Genomic DNA, 21,641 nt, shown 5'->3' on the forward strand with positions numbered 1-21,641 from the left:
GCGCGCCCCACAGTTTGGGAACCTCTGGCTTAACCAATTCTGATTATGTTTGTCTTCAAAATCCTTGGATTTTCGCATTTTCCCATTCAAATGCTCAGAAGCCCAGCCGGTGAGGCAGCAGCGAGCTGAGCCTCACCTGGGATTGCGCAACCTCTCGCTAACTGCACTGGCTGCCATTCTATGGGGGCAAGTTCGTCCTGTCTGTATGCCGGTAATAAAATGGCTAAAAAACATTTAATATATGGACTGATTTTTCATAATTTAGCTTATTTATATAATGTACAGTGTTTTTTGTCACCAACTGTGTGTGTATCGTGTTTTGTGTGCAGAGGAGCGATCATAAACGGCAGAGAACAGACTCGAGGTGAGGCAGACAGTTTTCTTGCCTCATGACAGGGGGCGCTCATGATCCCAGATATTGTGACTGCACAACTGTAGAGTAACTGTAGAGTAAGACACAGTGAGCTAGCCATGGAGCTAGCCATACAGTAAATAAGTAAAGTACAGCGATATATTTGTTTTCTCCTCTCTTCCGACGTAAACATGAAAGATTTCATTTCTACACTTAAACAGTTTTCTAAAGTGGATTTTCAGTTGAATCAGGAGATAATAACTAAAGGAAGACCAACACCGGAACTGAAAGTTTTGCTTCGAGACAGTTTGATGATTCTTAAACGTAGTAGAAAAGACATGCCAAGGATAGACTTGGCTTTGGATGAACGGATATTTTTGTGCAGAATTAGCGGTGCATGGATTTCATTGATAAGTAAAGGTAAGACAGCAATAAGATGTTTTTTTTAATGAAATGGGCGTTTTGTGGGCAGTTTGTATGTCTAAATAATTCTGTAAAGTAGAAGCGGTAGCTAATCTACCACAGCAGTTATTTATTAATTAAACATTAAGCCTAAAACATACTACAACAACAGACTTGAATGTTCTGTTCTGTGTGCAAAATTCTTGAATGTGTTTTGGTGTTAAATCCTAAAACATTAAGTGGCATTGTTGTCAGTTGCTATGGCAACGAGTCTGCGTGCAGCGTGGCGAATGCCTCTTTCCCTTTGTCGTGGATCGTAGCACGAAATTAATACCTACATTTCTAAGTTTCACTGAGTTAACGCGGCTATGGATGACATGTAACAGATTATTCTTTTTGCCCCCCCAGCGTTGTATGCCTGCGCGAAATTTCCATACGTCCAATAACATCCATAGTGTATAAGTCGTAAGTCAGTGCCTCACCAGCAATGAATCTCACCACATGTCACTGATCTGTTGCTATATATCTGTGCATTTCTCAGTGTATTGTGAAACTGTCTTTTTGGTTAACACCTCACCCAGGTCATGGCAAAGTCCAGCAATCTGCACACAAAGGACGTCCCTCTCATCAATTCTGAGTTTTTGCTGCTTCTCTTTGAGAGTCTGGAGAAGTTCTCCAGCCAAGTACGCCACCCTGTACCAGAACAACAACAAAAAATCTCATACAAAATAAATAAAAAAGGGAACTGATGTGAACTTTCAACAGACAACTAATGTTAGCTCTAAACTACCACAGTAATTAGACATTTATAAAGTTATTTTGAGAAGCACTGACATACTTTTGCAAGACACTGTGTAAGTATTTCCCTCTTAAAGGCTTTAAGTTAAAGCCATTATCTTAAGTTAATTAACAGTAATTATGTGCAATAAATACAGACATTTACCCAATGCTGTGTTCAAAGCGGTTGTGGGACGCTCCAGGATAAACGTAATATACTCCGCCAAGCTGCTTGATGTTTCGAAGTCGCTGAAACTGAGGCGTATCGATGATCTTGACAAGGATTGGGTGCAGCTCGATATTGCCATGGATGGGATCATTGAACACCTGAAAACCAGGTAAAGAATCATGTCAGTGTCACTAATTTAAGAAAAGGACCAAAATAATTAATATCTATGTGAAACCAAGAGGACAGAATCTTGAGTGATAACTTTGTCCAAAAAATCCAAACTAATGAGAAAAGAGATGAATGAAAAATCTTATTTACTCTTTAATAACTCTTAAAAACACAGAATATGACAAAGTAGAGTCGCAAAAATAGACTTTTTAAATTGACAAGGAAAAAGAAAAAAAAATTATCAGGGTAAGTAGTGTGATTCAGATTTTATATGTAAAACTCATTTAACAATTAATCTTAATAAAGTCCTCCTTTGTACGAATGGTCATATTCTTTCTTTACTTTGTAGCACATATGGTGTATTTTAAAGAGTATAATTATGCAGTGTTTTGTAACCCACCAAGTTATTTTCACCACTTTTGTTGCATAGGAGAACACAGAGGAACAGAGAATTATGTCTCCCTCTAGTGGACACATGTCAAACTAAAGTCCCAGGAGCCAAATCCGGCTGTTCACAAGTTTTTCCTTAACAGTTCGAGATAATAGTTGTGTGCTTAGATGTTATTTTGCTAATAAAATTAAAGTAATTTTTGTCTCTATACTGTCAAACTACATCAGAGTAAAAATATTAATATTTTAACAGTTTGTTATAAGGTAATTTCATCAAAGCTTTCTCCCACAACCAGCCCTTTGAGGATATTTGAAGACATTTATGAACAAAGTGAAAATGGGTTTTTCACACCTGGTCCAGTGGAAACAGTTTTACCTTATTTTTGTTTTCCATTATTTCTGAAACAGTGTCTGCCATTGTTTCTGAGATTTTGTAGGATCAGCATATGGTCACCAGGACTCTTGAAATTAATGATCAAATGATTAATGCCAAGATGCTGCAAAGAAGGAAAAGATTAAAATAAAGACAGACATTCTAGTATGAAACAGATAAAATAGCATTTATTATATCATGTTATGTTAACATGACTGCTTTTAAAGCAAATGCCAAACACAATGAATATATATATTTTTTCTCTTACTCATTGCAATATTACCAACGCAGCAAGGAAACTTCAGAGTCACATCAGAATCCTCAGAATCAAAATGCCAACCTGCTTCTCTCGCAGCAGCAGTTTATATTGGCAGCTAGAGTGTCTCCTCCTCCAGGGCGGATACACCCTAGTGAGAAGGGCGAGGTTATCTTCTGACGTACAAGAGGAACACATACAAAAGCACCGCCTCCAAATAGATTAATGTCCTTTAGACAATAATACCTAATGCCTCTCAGCAGGACTGACACTTGTAAAACAGGAGTTTATAAATGTGTAAATTTATTTATTAATTTCTAAATAAAAGAAGTGACTGTTTTTCTCTCCATTTTTTAATTACAAGGAACAATTGACTAGATAGTAGGCTGATAATTAAGGTAAAAAAACCAAAAAACAAATCTGTGCTAACTTAAAAGCTATGTCTACTTCTGGAAAATGTATCCTAAATTTGATCAACTACAATTTTTACCATACAGGTCATTTCTCAAAATTGGATTAGATCTTTCTAAATTATCATCAGAATATAAATCGGAAAACACCTTCAACCTCTCAGCGCTGTCTGAGCTGATCAGAGTCTGTACATGCTGCTCGAGAAAACCTGCAATTCCTGACTGAAAAAATATATAAAACAAGCATCAATTAAAAATCTCGTAGGTAAACATTTATACAGAATTGCATTGAATTTTTCATACAAGCAGCATCTACTTCACAACACTAAACCAAACACTGTGGTGCGTTATGCTGATTTGCGTGCTTGGTCGCATGAACACGCAATGCTCCACATCTCTTGCACAGATTAGAAGATGGAGTGAGTTATGATCAAAGAGGCACCATGAATGAAATAAAAAGGTATTTCTTTTGGTAGATAAAATAAGAAAAGAAAAAAAGAGTAGGGTTTGGACATCTAAAACCGTTTGAGTCAACATGTTTTTTCTTCTACAATTACCTTTATCCTGGCTTTTTCTACCAGAGCATTGAATGATATCCAAATGGTTTAAACAAGCAGTTAAACACTGATATGGGTCATATCAGACAACGTGCACACAAAAGCTTAGCCAAAGTGCAATTCAGAGAGACTAACTGAAGTGCCAGTCATGTTTTTGGGCTGTTGGAGAATAATAGAGAACCCTGTGAGAGTTACCTGAAAATCCATACATGCATGGCAAGAATATGCAAACTCTATGCAGAAGGATCCCAGGCCAGGATTTGATTCTTGGTGCTCCTTCCTGCAAGGCAACTGTGTTACCAGTGCCTCCACTGTGCAGCTAATCCTAAAAAACTAAAGCTACTTCTGCAACAATTATTCAGAAGAACAGAGAATAGTTTTTTTTCTTTTCAAACTAGAACTGTTTTTTGTTTCTCTTTCATTTTTTCTTTACATTTTGCAAATTAATTAGATCATCTAATAGGAAAAGGGATTTAAATATAAATGCCTGCTGTACATGTAGAAAAACTTTGCTATGTAACATAAAAAAGCAGATTTGAGAAAAGTATAGCCTAAAAATAAAAAAATAAGTTGGGTTTAGGGGGAAAAGAAAAATCAAATGGAACAGGAACTGGTCCTTCAAACTGTCATCATTTGTTGTCTCAGTTATGTTACCAATTCAGTTCAAATGATATTTAAGTCCTGGCTGGAATATTGTGATTTTCCGTTTAAAATCTCCTTACAGCTGGTAAAATAAGTGCCACTGACAAATTTCCATCAGGGTCAGCAGAATTCGAACAAATCTATACGTATAAATAAATCATAGCAAATTAGTCCACAGGTGAAGCCATGTGTAAGAAAACAAATGGTTTAGAATTATCTGCAGAGAATTTGGAGAAGCCAGTGAAATAATGGGAGAATAACATTCCGTTTATTGAGGGCAAACATGAAGTCTCTGGATGTCACTGTAAACACCAACTTTAGAGTAAGAATAATAGGACATCTCACAAAAAACATCATGCCAAAAATTATGTTTGTTGGTGTGAAAATCATGGTTTGATTTACTATGAAGTATCGTTTTCAATTTCATCCATAATTTTATTTGTGAAATTATGAGCTCTGATTATTTGTATCTGTGAATTTCTTGGATTACATCTGTAGTGAGTTTTATTTCTTTTGCCCCATTAAAAAGAGTTAAATTAAGAACAATGAAGTGTTCAATACTTAGTTTGCTAGCTTTATTTGTTTGGGAGTAAATGTACAAACATTTATCATTTATGCAACTTTGAGAAAATGTGTTTACCTTTTTATTTTAATTCCTCCATTGCCTCTTAAATATAATAGTGTCTGAAGTACAAGCATATGCAGTATCAAACTATGGGCAACACATTGTTTCAATCATCCAAACCAACAATGGAAACCTTGATGATAAGAATGAAAAATATCTGAACACATCCATTACTGAACGTGAGATAGTACAACAGCTGATGCTTCTTTGTTGTTTTTGATCACAAAACAAACTCATGCCAAGAATGAAACAGGTTCATCACATCATTGACTGTTGCAGCCATTTAAATCCAGATCAACTTGATCTCATTATGTGGTCAATGGATTCCTGTAGTAAAGGAACTCGACACGAAGACTTATTTACTCATCACTGCCAGAAGCAGTGATTTGGAAGGGTTTCATTTAAAATGGTTGTATCTACCTCTCCATACTTTGAATGAATTTCGATCTATAGCTGTTTAGCTGGGTGTGCTAAAGTATGTTAAAATTTATTATACTAAAGTATACTTTTATTTTTTACTAGGGTTGAGTTACTGAAATCCATTAACTTTTCAACATTATGATTGATTGAATATGAATGTATATGCCAATTCAAACATTACAGAACTACTCTATAGAAATTTTGTTTTGAATAAAAAGGTATTTTATGTTTTTGTCCTGATCAAAATATTAGAAAAGGCCAAATGTTCTTATGTTTACAGTAGACTTAACTGGCCTGTCTAATGCTTTTAAGTGCGTTATGTTTTTTAAATATGGACAATGAAGATGTACAACGAATAAAACTATCTACCAATCAGCAGAAGATTTAGTTTAAAACAGAAGTGAGGTGGATATGTTTTACTTCTCCTGTACAGCTGCAAAGCAGAATAAATGAGACACCAACTGCAATGATGGAAAGACCAATTTTATTTTACTTTGACTGCAATATCTGTATTTTAGAGTTCATCAAACATGTACAATTAAGTACTTTATTGAAAGAGTGTGAAGTTATGAAATATTCCAATAAAAAGTATAGGGAAGGGAATAAAATCCAAGTAATCTTTCATCTTTATATTATTGATTATGCCATTAAGCCACAAAATCAAATAAAAGTCATAAAATAAACTGTCATTCAACTGAGTATGTGCTAATAATCAGTAATCAATGTACATAATTGAAGCCTCTCATTGGTGTCTATGGAAAACAACAGAGCTGCAACTTTTATGTCTCCAATTTATGTCATTGTTAGATTTAAGTATTATGCCCTCTTTTGTTTAACAAAATAAAGCAATTTAAACAGAACTTTCTTCAATCTTTGAAAAGATGTTACCTTCACCACTATGGAAATCAAATTAAATAAACAAGAAATTTGTGAATTGTTTGTGAAAACATATTTTAGTAAAGTATGGTATTTTTAAAGTACTACCCTAAAATACAGTTGTAATATTAAAAGTACATAAAACATTAAAATAAAATAAAAAATAAAGTACAAACACATTGCAGCCAAATCTCAAAGAAAACTAAACTACAAGGGAAAATAAGCCAAGTCTGAAACTAATGATAAAAATAAATAAAAACTTTAAATGTTGCAGCGATAAGTAAAGATTATCCTGAAACCCACCATCTGCAAATTGAAGAACAATATGAGCCTCCCATGTATATAATATGGGATCGTTTCTTACATTTCAGAACTTAACCTTAAAATAAAACTAAATAAAGCCCAACTAAATAGATAATTTAAATATGTTTTTAATATGTAAAACTTTATTTCTTATAACAAAAACCTCCAAATAGGAATCAAAGCATTCTAATATTAACCCTTATTATGAACCCTTTCCTTCTCCTTATAGGTATATTTAAATTGTGCTGATAAACACCTGTTCTTAATAAAAAAAAATAAAAAAAATTAAATCAGAGTTTAACAAAAAACCTTCTCCAAATGATTCATATAGGGTTGTTTCTGCACTTACTCTAAAAAACAAGTTTATTTCATATAACTTTATAATTGCTGCCCCAGCTGGATTATGGAAGAGACTCTTCAGAAGCTGCCACATCTTCATTCTGCAGAATATCATAAAAGATAGATGCTTGTTAAGAGAGTTCAGACCACACACAATAATAACAGAAGCATCATTGCAAACATTTACACTGCAGTAGAGATAAAATCTGACATATTGTGTTTTTTGGACACTAAAACAATTAATCTTTCAAAACACCTAAAGCTGAATACATTTTTTAAAATTTTAAAGGAATACAATGGTTTATAAAATTGCAGGATCTACTCATTCAACTAAAGCAGAAACAATTTCTGTCACAACATATTTACCAATTAAATATAATTGTTGCTTTCAAATGCAGCAGAAAGAAATACCTAAGAAATACCTGGAAATTTGTCGTGTGTGGACTTAAATTTCTTAAATTGCTGCTTGCCAGCCTCCGGATCATTTGTCCTTTTGCAGTAGAATCTGATTATTGTCTCTTCAAATTTTGCTGGAAGAAGGTTAGATACCTAAAAAAAGAGTGTCAAGAACACATACTGCATTACATGGAGCAAATGAAATAAGAGCAGGAGTGGTTTTAATATAAATTCACTAAATTGTGAGCAACAGTATGAATGGAAAGAAACAGAATAAGTATATAAAAAGTAAAAAAATGTGAATTATGTCATTTGTTTGATTCTTACATCATCTCTTTTAAGTTCTTCGGCTTTATCTGGATCGTCTTTTTGGTAGAAACGCACATCCTCTATTGGGTCTTTATCCTGCTTCCCATAGTCTAATTTAATTTCCTAAAATAAATAAATAAATAAATAAATAAATAAATAAATACAAACAATAAAGTTCACAAAAATCAAGATAGTGGCTGAATTACAAAAAATTAAATTTATAGAAGAATTTTAACATAATTACATTTGTTGATGTTTAGGTAGTACATTAAAACTTACATGAACCACAAAGTCCTCTGGCTGCAGGTGTTGAGTGTCACCCTGTTGGTTGATTTTTTTCATTTTTTTTTCCCATTCTGCCTCGATTTTCTTTTTTGAAAGAAAGAAATTAAAGATTCAACATAAGGTCTGATCAGATTCCAAATTCCTCCATCTTGACACCAACAACATGAAGCTTGACTGATTTATATTTCTAAATCTGTTACAAAATTGTTTTAAAAAATTAAACCTTAGGTACTGAGGCTGAAGCACTATGAAGACTAATTCAGTCTTTAAAGTCTGGATTAGGAGACAGGTGGACCAGTATTATTAATATTTTCCCCAAATCCTTCATGTAAGTAACTAATTTAAAATAAATCATCCACCAAAATTAAAGAGATTACAGAGCGATCAGAAACAACTTTAATAATTAATTTATTTACATATTGGTTTTTTAACCGTATTTATTTAGTGTGAATTTGTGTACAGTAACTTGAATCTTTACATATTTTTTTATTTATCAGTATTTCTGTGATAATAATTAAAATAAATATATGTTATTTAGATTTCATATTGTGCAGTGCAAGAAATAAAACTGTAACAAGTAGCTGAAAAGCTTGCTTATTATTCACACATTACCTATCTTTAATAAACAACATCAGGTTTACAGTTAAATAAACACTAACCTTAATTTCTTTGGAGGATTTGTTTGAGTGAAATTCCCCCCAACACCTGTAGAGATCCCGTTTAAGGACTCTGTCCAGTATCTCCTTTCCCTTTTTAATGTCTCGATCAGCAGAAAGGTGGTTTAGTATCTTCTTTACTTTTTCAATGTCTGCATCAGTAGATATGTGCTCCAGTATTTTCTTTATCTGTTCAATGACTTCACCAGTAGGAGGGTGCTCCAGTATCTTCTTTGCCTTTTCAGCATCTGCATCAGTAAAAAAGTACTCCAGTATCTTCTTTGCCTTTTCAGCATCTGCAGACAGGTGCTTCAGTATCCTCTTTACCTTTTCAATGGCTGCATCAGTAGACAGGTGCTTCAGTATCATCTTTACTTTTTCAGTGTCTGCATCAGTATACAGGTGTTCCAGTATCTTTGCCTCTTCAGTGGCTGCATCGGTATACTGGTCTTGCAATATCTTCTTTACCTTTTTAAAGGCAGTATCAATAGACAGGTGGTGCAGTATGCTGTCTACGTCTTTAAAGTCGTTATCAGTAGACAGGTGTTCCAGTATCTTCTTTGCCTCTTCAAAGGCTGCATCAGTACGCTTGCGTTCCAGTCTCTTTTCTACCTCTTTAAAGCCCTCATCAGTAGACAGATGTTGTAGTATCTTTTTAATGGCTGTATCAGCAGACTGGAGTTCTTGTATCTCCTCTACTGTTTCAGGACCCACATAAGGAGCTAGGTAGGCAAGTATGGCATTTAACTTTTTAACAAGGTGGTCCAGTATCGTCTTTACATAATCAAAGCCCACATCAGTAGACAGGTGGCCCAGTATCTTCTTTAGCTCTTCAATGGCTGCATCAGTATACTGGTGGTCCAGTATCTTCTTCACCTCTTTAAAGCACACACCAGCAGACAGGTGGTCCAGTATCTTCTTTAGCTCTTTAAAGCCTGCATAAGTAGAGAGGTGTTCCAATATCTTCTTTATCTTTTCAATGGCTGCATCAGTAGACAGGTGGTCCAGTATCTCATTTGCCTTTTCAATGGCTGCATCAGCAGACTGGTGTTCCAGTTTCTTCTTTGAATCTTTTTTTCCCTCATCAGTAGATAGGAAGTCTAGTATCTTCTTTATGTCTCTAAAGTCTGGATTAGTAGGCAGATTGACCAGTATCATCTTTAGATTTTCAATGGCTACAGCAGTAGACAAGGTGTCCAGAATATTCTTTGCCTCTTCAAACCCCGCATCAGTAGACAGATGGACCAGTGTCTTCTCTAATGCTTTAAAGCCCACACCAGTAGACAGGTGGTCCAGTATTTTCTTTGCCTCTTCATTGGGTTCTTCAGTAGATGAATTGTTCAGTATCTTCTTAGTTTCTTCGATATCTGCTTTAGTACACAGGTGTTCCAGAATCTTTTTTGCTTCTTCAATGCCCGCATCAGACGGGTGGTTCAGTATCTGTTCAAATACATTATCTACAGGGAAGCCAGGAAATAAATAAAACATATTTTATTATCTAGTTACATAAGTATAAAGACAAATTAATTTACACTGGGTAATTTATTCACACCATCAGAACATGCAACCATTTTCTTCCGCTTTTCTGGAGTCAGGTCGCAGGGGTAGCACTCTAAGTATGGAGGCCCAGACTTCCCTCTCCTCAGCCACTTGGGCCAGCTCCTCCAGGGGAATCCTAAGCTGTTCTCAGATCAGCCGAAAAAATATAGTCCATACACAGTGGCGCAAAAAGTGGGTATGCACCGCATGCAACGTATAGGGGTGCAGCACCAGAGGGGGCGCCAAAACCCCGTCTGGAGGGTGCCGATTATGTTTTCCCATACACTTCAGCACGCCTTAATGAGGTAAATCTAGTGCGAGTTTCACACTCAAGGTGTCCTCGCCTCGGGGGGGGGGGGGGGGTTTAATTTTTTGCATTTCCCCGATTAATTAGCACGTGCGCCACTGTCCCTACAGCCTGAACACCCTCTAGAGAAAACTAATTTGGGCCGTGTGTATCCGTGATCTCGTTCTTTCGGTCATGGCCCAAAGCTCATGATTATAGATCAGAGAAGGAACTTAGATTGACCAGTTAAATCAAGAGCTTCACTTTTTGACCCAGCTCTTTCTTCACCATAACAGACTGGTACAGTGCCCACCTCACTGCAGATGCTGCACCAATCCACCTATCAATCTCCCGCTTCTTTTATCCGTCATTCATGAACAGATCCCAAGATACTTAAACTCCTCCACTTGAGGCAGGGCGTCTTCCCCAACCTGAAAAAGCCACTCTACCCTTTTCCAGCTCAAGTCTATGGCCTCAGATTTGGAGGCACTGGTCCCATCCTGGCCGCTTCACACTTGGCTCTGAACCACTCCAACAAAAGCTGTAGATCACGACCTGATGAAGCCAGTAGGACCACATTGTGTGCAAAAAGCAAAGACACGATCCTAAGGCCACCAAAATGGATCCCCTCAACAACTTAACTGCATCTAGAAATTCTCTTCATAAAAGTAATGAACAGAATCATTGACAAAGGACAGCCTTAGCAGATTCCAACTCTCACCAGAAAAGAGCCCGACTTACTGCCAGCAAAGTAGACCGGACTTTGACACCAGACATACAGGGACAGCCCGTGTCAATGGGCGTGGTACCTCATACTCCATCTGTAGTTGGAGCACACTCTGTGGTTCTCCTTTTTGAATAGGGGGACCACCACCCCAGTCTGCCAATCCAGGAGACTGGGGTGGCACGCAATGTTACAGAGCTGCATGAACCAACACAACCCGACAACATCCAGAGCATTAAGGAACTCCTGGCAAATCTCATCCACCCCCGGCACCTTTCCACCGAGGAGCTCTTTAACCACCTTGGTGACCTTATCCCCAGAGATAGGAGAGCCCAACCCAAAGTCCCCAGGCTCTGCTTCCTCAATGGAAGACATGTCGGTGGGATTGAGGAAGTATTCTACCCACTGGCTCATGAGATCTTGAGTCGAGGTCAGCGGCACAACATTCGCACTATAAACAATGTTGGTGCTGTACAGCTTCCCTCTCCTGAGATGTCAGACGGTGGACCAGAATCACCTAAAAGCCGTGCAAAAGTCTTTCTCCATGGCTTCTCCAAACTCCTCCCATGTCTAAATTTTTGCCTAAGCAACCACTCGAGCCACATACCGCATGGCTTCATGGTACTCATCTGCTGTTTCAGGGGTCCAACAAGCCGAAAGCCCCAATAGGACTCCTTCTTCAGCCTGAAAGCATCCCTCACTGAAGGTGTCCACCAGCGGGTTTGAGGGTTGCCGCCATGAGAGGTACCGACAATCTTGTGGCCACAGTTCCAATAAGCTGCGTCGACAATGGAGGTGTGGAACATGGTCCACTCAGACTCAATGTCCCTCACCCTTTGAATGTGTTCAAAGTTCTATGACATATAGGAATAAATTCAGAAGAAATAGCACAAGCTATTGATGGAATAAATATAATGGGATAAACTGCTGACACTTCTACTAGACATGTTGATAGTAATTTATAAAAGGCAGTCTTTCACTCTACATGAAGCAGGGACTAATTATTCTACTGCTAAAGCCAGGTATACTCCCAAATAAATGTGAAAACCGGAGAACTATCAATTTACCCAACTCTATCTCAAATTTATCAGCAAAATTCTGGCAACACAATTGGAAAAATGCCACCAGACATAATAAACTAGGATCAGAATGGGTTAATCGTTGGGAGGAAACAATGGCAATATTGGAAGTATCCTGAATATTATTTGATCCAAAAAGAATGTTTCCTTCTGGACTAAATAATTTCATCCTTTTATTGGACGAAGAAAACAATCTCTAAGATTAAATGGCCTTATCAATTATACAATTGAAACCATATATTTACATACACTAACTAAAAAGATACATGGACATTTTGTTGAAGTTAAATCAGACCAAACTTGTTTTAGCTTAGTTAGAATTATCAAAAATATTTACATTTGTTAATTGGCAGGAAACTTAGTGATAACATGTTTTAGAGATGTTTTTTTTTTTTTTTTTTTAACTTTCTTTGAATTTAAATGTTTTACATTTGATCAGTATCAGTATCAAATATAATTGTCTTTTAAACTGTATGACTATTTTGGGTTTACTTCCACAAGTTTCTTGCAACAGTTTGATGGAGTCCTGGCCCATTCCTCCTGACACAACTGGAGGAACTGAATCCATTTTAAAGTCCACTCCAGATTTCAGATCTTCCCACTTCTTATGACTCGTGTCTCGTGATGGCATCTATTTTATGAAGTGCACTGGTTCCTCCTGCAGCAAACCAGCACTACAACATGATACTGCCACCCCCATACTTCGCAGTTAGGATGCCACAAGCATCCACATTCTTACTCCAAATGTTCATTGTGTCATATATGCTTCAAGGTCATTATGGCCAAACAGTTCCACTTTAGTTTCATCAGACCATGGGACATGTCTCCAAAAAGTAAGATCTTTGTCACTGTGTGCATTTGCAAACTGCAATCTGTCTTTTTATGTTTCTTTGGAAGTAATGGCTTCTTCCTCATTGGATGGCCTCTCAGTCCGTGTCGGTACAGGAGAGTTTCATTGTGGATAATGACACTGTCTCACCAGCTTCAACCAGCGTCCACACTAGGTCTTTGTCTTTTGTTCTGGGGGTCAATCTCTACATTTTGGAATGAAGTCCATGAAGTTTGTTCAGTTTATTCACTCACACAATTAACAAATTCCATGATGAACTTAAAACACATTGTTTTACCACGCATAACACAGATCATTACTGGAAAATAACAGTGAGTGAATCAGGTCTCCCAAGAAGGTGGAAAATACAATTCCATCCATTCATTTCTAGGACAGAGAACCTGTCTCCTTCTTGAGCAATAAGATAGTTGGAAATTCTTATTATGTATATAATTGTATGAACAGATTAACGAGGCACCTTCAAACATTGGTAAACTGTTCCCAAGGATGAACTACACTAGTGTAGCTGCACAATTCTTATCCTGGTATTTTGGCTGATTTCTTTTGACTGTCTTATCACGTCAAACTAGAAAGCAGTGTGTTTCAGGCGTGGCCTTAAAATATATCCACAGGTGTTCTTCTAATTAACTCAAATGTGTTAGAGGTTTGTTGAAGGAAACCCAAGTAATACAGTTTAAAAGACAGTTATCTCTGATACTGACCAATGTGTGTAAACTTTTGAACTGAAGGAAAATTATAACAAAATCTCTAAAGAATGTTCTCACTAAGTTTTCTCGCATCTAACAAATTACATAATAATCAAACAGAAGAAATTGTGTCAAACAAGAATGTCCACTCCCTCTCCTTTTATTCACATTACTAGTTATATTTATTTTATTTTAATTTAATTTTTCATTTTGTTTTTCATTTTTTCTATTTTCTATTATTTGGGTTAGTTGTAGATCTAAAATGGGCTTGTAGTTTTATGTCACAGTCATGTGATTATAAAAGAAGAATATTGAGAATGGTACATGATGTATTTTCAAAATGTACAATCTCAGTGAAAATACACTGTGGAAAAAATGTTGATGTAGTGTTAAGATAACTTAAGTAAAATGTCTGCCTACCTCTGCAAACAGGGTTGAGGAAAATAGGGGTAAAAACTTAGATCAAAATAGTTCTGCTAATGTTATATTTGCTTTAAATTTATCCAGTAAGTGAAGGTGTTAAAAATATATGTTCAAAATGGTATTGATATAAATAATACAATATAATTAAATTATGAGTGCTAAGGTTGGTTTTAGTCCCATATACATTATAGACCCCAAAAGAAGCATTTATTTCTTAATCTTAAGTTTTTTCTCTTTGATTTTATACAGTTGAAATAAAAAATACATATCTATGTTGGTCTTAAAAATCCATATTTAATCAAACGTTTTTCTAAAGTATTGTGAATGTTTCCTCACCTGTCAGCTTAGTGTATGCCACCATGTCATCAATAGCTGTGGAGAGAGTGAACATCTTTCCATCCTTGCCTTCAATCTTGATGTGTTTATCTGCTTTCAGAAAAGCGTCTGTGATCCTGAAGGAAAAAGCCAGCTTATAATTGTGAGAACAAAGAGAATAAGACAAAAGTGATAAAACACAAACAGCGGTCTCTAATCTACAGGAATGTCAGGGGCTCCTTACATCCACTCTATGCTGTTGGCCACTTTGTGCTGGCATGCTCTTTTGTGCAAACAGAACCTTGTGTAGAACATGTTGTAGAGATTGAACCCCTCCTGTTAACAATGATAACATTTAGTGGCTAACTTTGGAATTTTGGAATTTTATGTTGATGGGAAGGAAAAATAATGTAACAAATCAAACCTTGTCTCTGTAACAGATCTGCATCTCCTCATCCACTTCACACACTCTGGCAAATTTAATCAGGCGATGGCAGTCAAAATTGTTCTTCATACCCAAGTGATGGAAATCCCTGATGTATGTCAAGAAAAAACTTGCTTAAAAATGTGTTAGGAATTTTTTTTATTTGGGCATATAAACCCACCTGGCAAAATAATCCCACTTATCCACATCAATCTTGTTCCTTTTGTTGGACACAACTTCATAGAGGAAGGCCTTCTCTCTGGGTCGGCCATGGTGTGGCCACTGTTAAAAAGAACACAGAATTGGAGACAAGAACTAATATTTTAAGTTATGTTTCTGATTCCACAGACAGAAACTAGAAACTGAAAGAAGTAAAAATTAACCTTTGTCAAAAGCACATTAATGATTTTTGACACAATGCGGTTAATCCCTTCTGTTGATTTATTTAACCTTTATTGATCCAGGTAAACTGTTTTGACAACCACTTCTCACTTCCCTTCTAAAAAAGTGCCCTCTCTAATTTATCTAAGTTTCTATATCAGTGATTGCAAAATTTATTATCAATGCATTCATGACATTCAAAGATGGTAATAACATTTGGTACTGCAACATATTATACCAGACTAACCAAGACCAAGTCGACGACTATATTCATAGATTTCAAAAGCTGTACAAATGGGTACCTCAATTGTTTTAACATTCGGAGGATCAATCAGCTCCTTTATAAAGGGAAGGTCCTCTTTCGGCACCAGGCCGTGGTCCTCCATGAATTTGTTCAACTCATTTTCTTCCACTAGATGGTCAAACATGTCTTGAGATGCCTTCTCATGCTGCAAGGCACATACAATTAGTTATTCAAAAAGACACAGGCACATTTCAAAAATAAAAGAAACATATTCTGAATAAATCAGAATAAAGAGGAAGCAGCAGTATGTAACTTTCACAAAAATATGTTGTTTTTTTTTACATAATTCTTAAAACTGTCACCATATCATGATAGTATACTGAGTCAGATAATCTGTGAAAAGATCAAACTCCTCCACTTCCTCCTAGTGTTACTATTACTATTATGATCTGAAGAAATGCACAGCTTTCAGCAAAAGAACCCCAACAAATTAGAGCTAGAAGGAGTGTCATAGCACTGTCTAACATACTATTTTTAATGATCATATGTAAATTAAAATTTTCTAAGACATTGATTTTTGGGTTTTCTTTATCTGCAAGACAAATCACAAAAATTACCAGAAATTAAGGGTCGAATATCCTACTGTCAGTGTAACGAATACACAAATATGACTTTCACTTTCCGAAATGAGGGACACGTAATATTGATCTTTCTAATGAAATTGACATTCTTTTTACATGTATCCATAATGCATTGCACCTGTTTTATTTGGTCTGTTAAGGTACATGCCGGAACAGCACCAAAAACATTTTTGTTAATCTAGCTGTTCAAAACACTGGATTAGGGGATGTCATATTCCTTACAAACTAGGTAGTCAACATAAAATCTTGTCATCTTTAAAGCAGTACAAAAATAACTTTCTTAATCAAACTCCAATTCCAAGAATGGAGGAAAAACATAAGCTTTCTTATTCTTAAATCAGTCTGAAAAAATAAATGAAGCAGTAATTCAGAATGGGTCAAAATAATTTCTTACACTCCAGTCATATCCAGGACGTGCTTTAGGTATAAACATTTGATCAAACATGTGGGAAAACGGTCCATGTCCTGGAAAGAGAGAAACAGAGTAAATGGGGTCAGAAGTCTGACTCGAAATGAAAATAAAATTTCTGAAATTAGTATCTTTCATTCTGGAAACCAGTGATCCACTAATCCGTTTTTATCCTAAAAAGGATGAGTTTAAAACTCAGTTGTGGTTTTGTCTGAAGTAAAGATTCTATTTTGAAACAGATATAGCAGTAAATAATAAAATTGTAATAAAAAAATATCACCATATTATTTTATCAATTTTTTTCAAAGTCAAAAGACTTATTTTATAAAATAAATGCTGATTTCATCTGAATTATTTATTTTTTGTCTGTATTGATTTGGAAGTAGATTTTGAACAAGTGGAATACGTCCTTTGCCAAACCATATAGTGTAAAATGACAATAGTCAAAAGGAGCAACAAACATAATTCATTTCCTCATTTGAGGCAAGGAAGTAGATTGTGAAGAAGTAGAATATTGTGAAACTGTGTTTTTGTTTAAAACCTCACCCAGGTCATGGCAAAGTCCAGCTATCTGCACACAAAGGACGTCCCTCTCATCAATTCTGAGTTTTTGCTGCTTCTTTTTGAGAGTCTGAAGAAGTTCTCCAGCCAAGTGCGCCACCCTGTACCAGAACAACAGAAAAAAAAGAAAAAAAATCTCATACTAAATAAATATAAGGAATTGACATGAACATTTAACAGACAATTAATGTTGCCTCTAAACCACCACTTCCTTAAACATTTATAATTGGTTATGAGAAGCACTTTGCAAGGCACTGTTTAAGTATTTCTCTCTTTACGCCACTACCTTAAGTTAATTAACAGCAATTATGTGCAATAAATACAGACATTTACCCAATGCTGTGTTCAAAGCGGTTGTGAGAGGCTCCAGGATAAACGTAATACGTCCCTCCAAGCTGCTTGATGTTTCGAAGTCGCTGAAACTGAGGCGTATCGATGATCTTGACAAGGACTGGGTGCAGCTCCAGACTCCCATGAACGGAATCTTTGAACACCTGACAACCAGGTAAAGAATCAGGTCAAAATCACTATCTAAAGAAAAGGACCAAGAATAATTCATATATGTGTCAAACCAACAGGACAGAAACTTGAGTGATAACTTTGTTAAAAAATCCTAACTTGTTCAATATTTATTTTCCATTCTGTAATGAGAATTTTTAATAAATCTTAAAAGCACAGGATGTGACAAAGTAGAGACACAAAACTAGACTTTTAAAATTGAAAAAAAAAAAAATTTATCTCTGGGTAAGTAGTGTGATTCAGATTTTACATATAAAGCTGATCTAACAATTTATTAGTCTTAATAAAGTCCTCCTTTACGAATGGTCATATTCTTTCTTTACTTTGTATCACTTATGGTCTATTTCAAACAGTATAATTATGCAGTGTTTTGTAACCCACCATGTTATTTTCACCACTTTTGCTGCATAGGAATTGTGAACACAGAGGAACAGAGAGTTATGTCTCCCTTTAGTGGACACATGTCAAACTAAAGTCCCAGGGGCCAAATCTGGTTGGTCACAAGTTTTCAAACAGCTGACTATAAAAGTTATGTGCTTAAAATGTTAATTTAATTAAAGCAGTTTTTATGTTGTATCCTGCCAAATTACATCAGTGTAAAAATATGTTCAATATGATTTAATTTTAAGCACTGAGCAATTTATTAATATTTTAACAACTTGCTAATGGATAATTTCATCAAAGCATTCTTCCACAACCAGCCCTTTGAGGACATTTGTGATTATGTGGCACGAAATGAAAATGAGTTTTTCCACACCTGCTCCAGTAGAAACAGTTTTACCTTAGTTTTGTCTGCCATTGTTTCTGAATCATTGTCTGCCATTGTTTCTGAATCATTGTCTGCCATTGTTTCAGAGGTTTTGTAGGATCAGCAGATGGTCAGCAAAACTCTTGAAATGAAGGATCAGATGACTGATGACAAGATGCTGTAAAGAAGGAAAATATTAAAACAAAGACAGACATTCTAGTGTGAAACAGATAACATAGCATTTATTAATATCCTTTCTTTGAACATGACTATTTTTAAAAAAAATTATCTTTTTTTTTTTTTTTTTTTTTTGTTTTTTTTTTGTTACTCAATGCAATATTACCAGCGCAGCAAGGAAACTTCAGAGTCACGTCAGGATCTTCAGAATCAAAATGCCAACCTGCTTCTATCACAGCAGCAATTTATATAGCTAGAGTGTATCCTCCTTCAGGGCAGGGTTATGTTCTGCTATATTTGAATTCCAAAAAAGAAACTGCTTAAATGAAACTTATGTTAGCACAGAGCGGTTGCTTGTGATTTTGAAGGCGAAGATCCTGCCAAGTCAGCAGGATAAATATAACAAGAACATTAAATTAAGAACATTGATGTGTTCAGTACTCAGTTTACTAGCTTTATTTACTTGCCAGTAAATGTACAAACATCTATCATTTATGCAACTTTGAGAACATTTGTTTACATCTTTTATTTCAATTGCTCTCATGCCTCTTAAGATGCTTGCCATACAAACACATGGAGTTTCATATATGGACAACACCTTGTTTCAAACATCCAGATCAACAATGGAAACCAACAAGTAAACACCAAGAATGAAAAATACCTGAACACACCCGTTACTGAACGTGAGATAGAAGCATCAGCTGATGCTTCTTTTTTGTTTTTGATCATCTGAAACAAAACAAACTCATGCCAAGAATAAAACAGGTTCATCACACCATTGACTTTTGCAGCCATTTAAATCCAGATCAACTTGATCTCATTATGTGGTCAATGGATTCCTGTAGTAAAGGAACTCGACACGAAGACTTATTTACTCATCACTGCCAGAAACGGTGATTTGGAAGGGTTTTGTTTCAAAATGTTGTATCTACCTCTCCATACTTTGAATGAATTTCACTGTATAGCCGCATATTAATTGGCTCCATTTGTCTTGTAAAGTGAATCAGTCACCAAGAATTCACCTGTTTCTCTGCGGGGTTTAGCATAAGTTATGTAAAACAATCAGACAAAACAACTTGTGTCTTTCATCTTTAGCTTCAGATGACTTCATAGTATCCTCTCAATTTAAACAATTGTGAAACAGGATGACTTCTGAACAACTTATTTCAACAGAATTTTTTCAAACCTTCACCAGGGTTACATTCAAAAACCACAGCAACCAACATTGAGATTTTTTCTCTTTTTCAAACTTTCATTCCTGCCTTTTCAGAGAAAAATTGCTTTTCTGGACAACTGTTCCTTCTTGTTTGGATACTGTGCAGTTGGACTGATTTTGGGCAAAATTTTTTATCTTTTTACTATTTTTGTTATGATGCGTAACCATAGCAACAGGGTGGTTTACAACAGGGAGCAGCTGATTAACATTGGAAAAGCTGAAATAATACCATAGCTTAAGCCAGAAATCCCGAGAAAATTATGTTTGTGACTTGATAATGCTAAATACTGAGTTTGAATTGAGAATGGAACATTTCTAAGTGATAACGCTGGTTAAAATTAAGAGAAACACACAAAAAAGTTGTGCTGTTACAAAACATAACAGGGATTTTTCAGAGCATTTCTAAACTTTTGAATCACATCGTTGGAATCATAATCCAGAAGTGGGAAGAACATAATCTCATATTAATCTGGTTACAACCAGGTGCCTGTTGTCCAGTTTCTCAAAGAGAAGCCAAATAAATAATCAAATGAATGGGCTCTTTGCACCTCAGCTTCCGCATTCGGGGAAAAACGGCTTGATTGTTTCCGATCCAATAAAAATATCATTTTACACTAGGGCTTGGCCAAGGTTTGTACATCGATCCGAAGCCCCAACAAGTAAGCTGGAGAAAGGTTTTAGATGTTTGCCTCGTTATACATTCAGTGATACGAAGGTGAGTTTTACTTAAACTTTGTGGCTAACATTAACCTTAGCTTATGCTAGTAGGCAATATTCTCGGACACATTGCAAAATGTGCTATTTAAGTATCTAAACATTCTAACGGACAATGTTTTTACCTAATTTTCAAGTATATTATGTGTGTTTATTGTCGTTAGTGTCACAGACTAACGGGGAGGTTACGGTTCGGACTTTTTACTTCCGAAGCCTGATGAAGCACAACAAGCCTCATAGCTTAACAGTAGCGCAGCTCTGGTGTCAGAGATCTGGTTCCGCTGACCGTTCAGGTTAAAAGTTGCTGCTTTTAGAAAATATGACCGTGTCTTTTAAGGTCTGCGTGTTATTTCGTTTTATTATCTTTGCATGTTTCTTGTGAAGAGCTCAGATAGGACGGTGTTTACAGCAGTATGTTCAGGCGGATCAGTTGCTCGACTGTCTGGCTCTGGTCTGCTCTCTCGTTCCCATAAACTCTTTTAGGCAGAATATAGAAGTGACTCCATGGAAATAACTCAGGGAGGCTCCTTTATTTACCATCCGTACCCCGGTATTTTTAGGCTGATACGGAGTGAAGTGAAGGCTGCAAACTTTGTGTTGTGCAGCGTTAGCTTTAACTGGTAGTGGCAAATATTTACAAACCACCATCTTCTAAATTCAGGATCGCTTGGAAATTAATGAAAACTTAAAAGCCCATTATATTAGGAAGACAACAATATTCATAGTATTGCGTTTTTTGCATCTGAAATATGACTTAGCTACCAGTCATGGTAACTCAAAGCGGAAACAAGTGAGCCGCATTAGCTCCTGGAGATGTGACGTCAATGCCGTAGGTGCAAAGAGCCCATTGTCCAAGAACCAGGAAACACAAGAAAACAGTAAACAATCCATTCAACAACAATGGCCTCTATGTACATGCACTGTGTATGACTACTGAAGAAAAGGCGTTTTGGAGCTGGTTTAGTTTTCTGCAGAGAATTTGGAGAAGCCAGTGAAAGAA

General features: G+C 36.0%; 2 protein-coding genes across 2 annotated transcripts in view; both read right to left on the bottom strand.

Moving 5' to 3' along the window:
- The window catches only part of LOC106949186 (deoxynucleoside triphosphate triphosphohydrolase SAMHD1-like), a 13,855-nt gene extending 10,758 nt beyond the window's left edge, over positions 1-3,097 (bottom strand). Inside the window, exons 1-4 of the mRNA XM_015035298.1 lie at positions 2,900-3,097; positions 2,635-2,755; positions 1,698-1,858; positions 1,332-1,447 (exon numbers count right to left, since the gene is read on the bottom strand). Of these exons, the coding sequence (XP_014890784.1) occupies positions 1,332-1,447; positions 1,698-1,858; positions 2,635-2,676 (319 nt within the window). The 5' untranslated portion in view covers positions 2,677-2,755; positions 2,900-3,097. The remainder of the gene's footprint in view (positions 1-1,331; positions 1,448-1,697; positions 1,859-2,634; positions 2,756-2,899) is intronic.
- A 3,840-nt stretch (positions 3,098-6,937) lies between these two features.
- Positions 6,938-18,585, bottom strand: LOC106949175 (uncharacterized). Its single transcript, XM_015035279.1, has 14 exons — positions 18,568-18,585; positions 17,601-17,761; positions 17,253-17,368; positions 16,692-16,762; positions 15,715-15,861; positions 15,213-15,313; positions 15,032-15,140; positions 14,852-14,943; positions 14,629-14,744; positions 8,709-10,162; positions 8,044-8,133; positions 7,783-7,887; positions 7,482-7,608; positions 6,938-7,160 (listed from the first exon to the last, which is right to left on the bottom strand). Exons 1-14 carry the CDS (start codon positions 18,583-18,585, stop codon positions 7,156-7,158), a joined length of 2,712 nt encoding a protein of 903 aa, XP_014890765.1. The 3' UTR covers positions 6,938-7,155.
- Between the last annotated feature and the right edge of the window lie 3,056 nt (positions 18,586-21,641).

The sequence above is a fragment of the Poecilia latipinna genome, unplaced genomic scaffold, assembly GCF_001443285.1.
Source record: "Poecilia latipinna isolate Pla-1442-1.1 unplaced genomic scaffold, P_latipinna-1.0 Scaffold330, whole genome shotgun sequence".
NCBI classification, from domain to species: Eukaryota; Metazoa; Chordata; class Actinopteri; order Cyprinodontiformes; family Poeciliidae; genus Poecilia; species Poecilia latipinna.

Bases quoted from the DNA above. Each gene is read 5' to 3' on its own strand.
- LOC106949175 (XM_015035279.1), bottom strand. The intron at 15,141-15,212 runs GTGGGTTTATAT...GACATACATCAG, and splicing joins AAGTGGGATTATTTTGCCAG to GGATTTCCATCACTTGGGTA. The intron at 7,888-8,043 runs GTAAGTTTTAAT...TATTTATTTTAG, and splicing joins CAGAGGACTTTGTGGTTCAT to GAAATTAAATTAGACTATGG.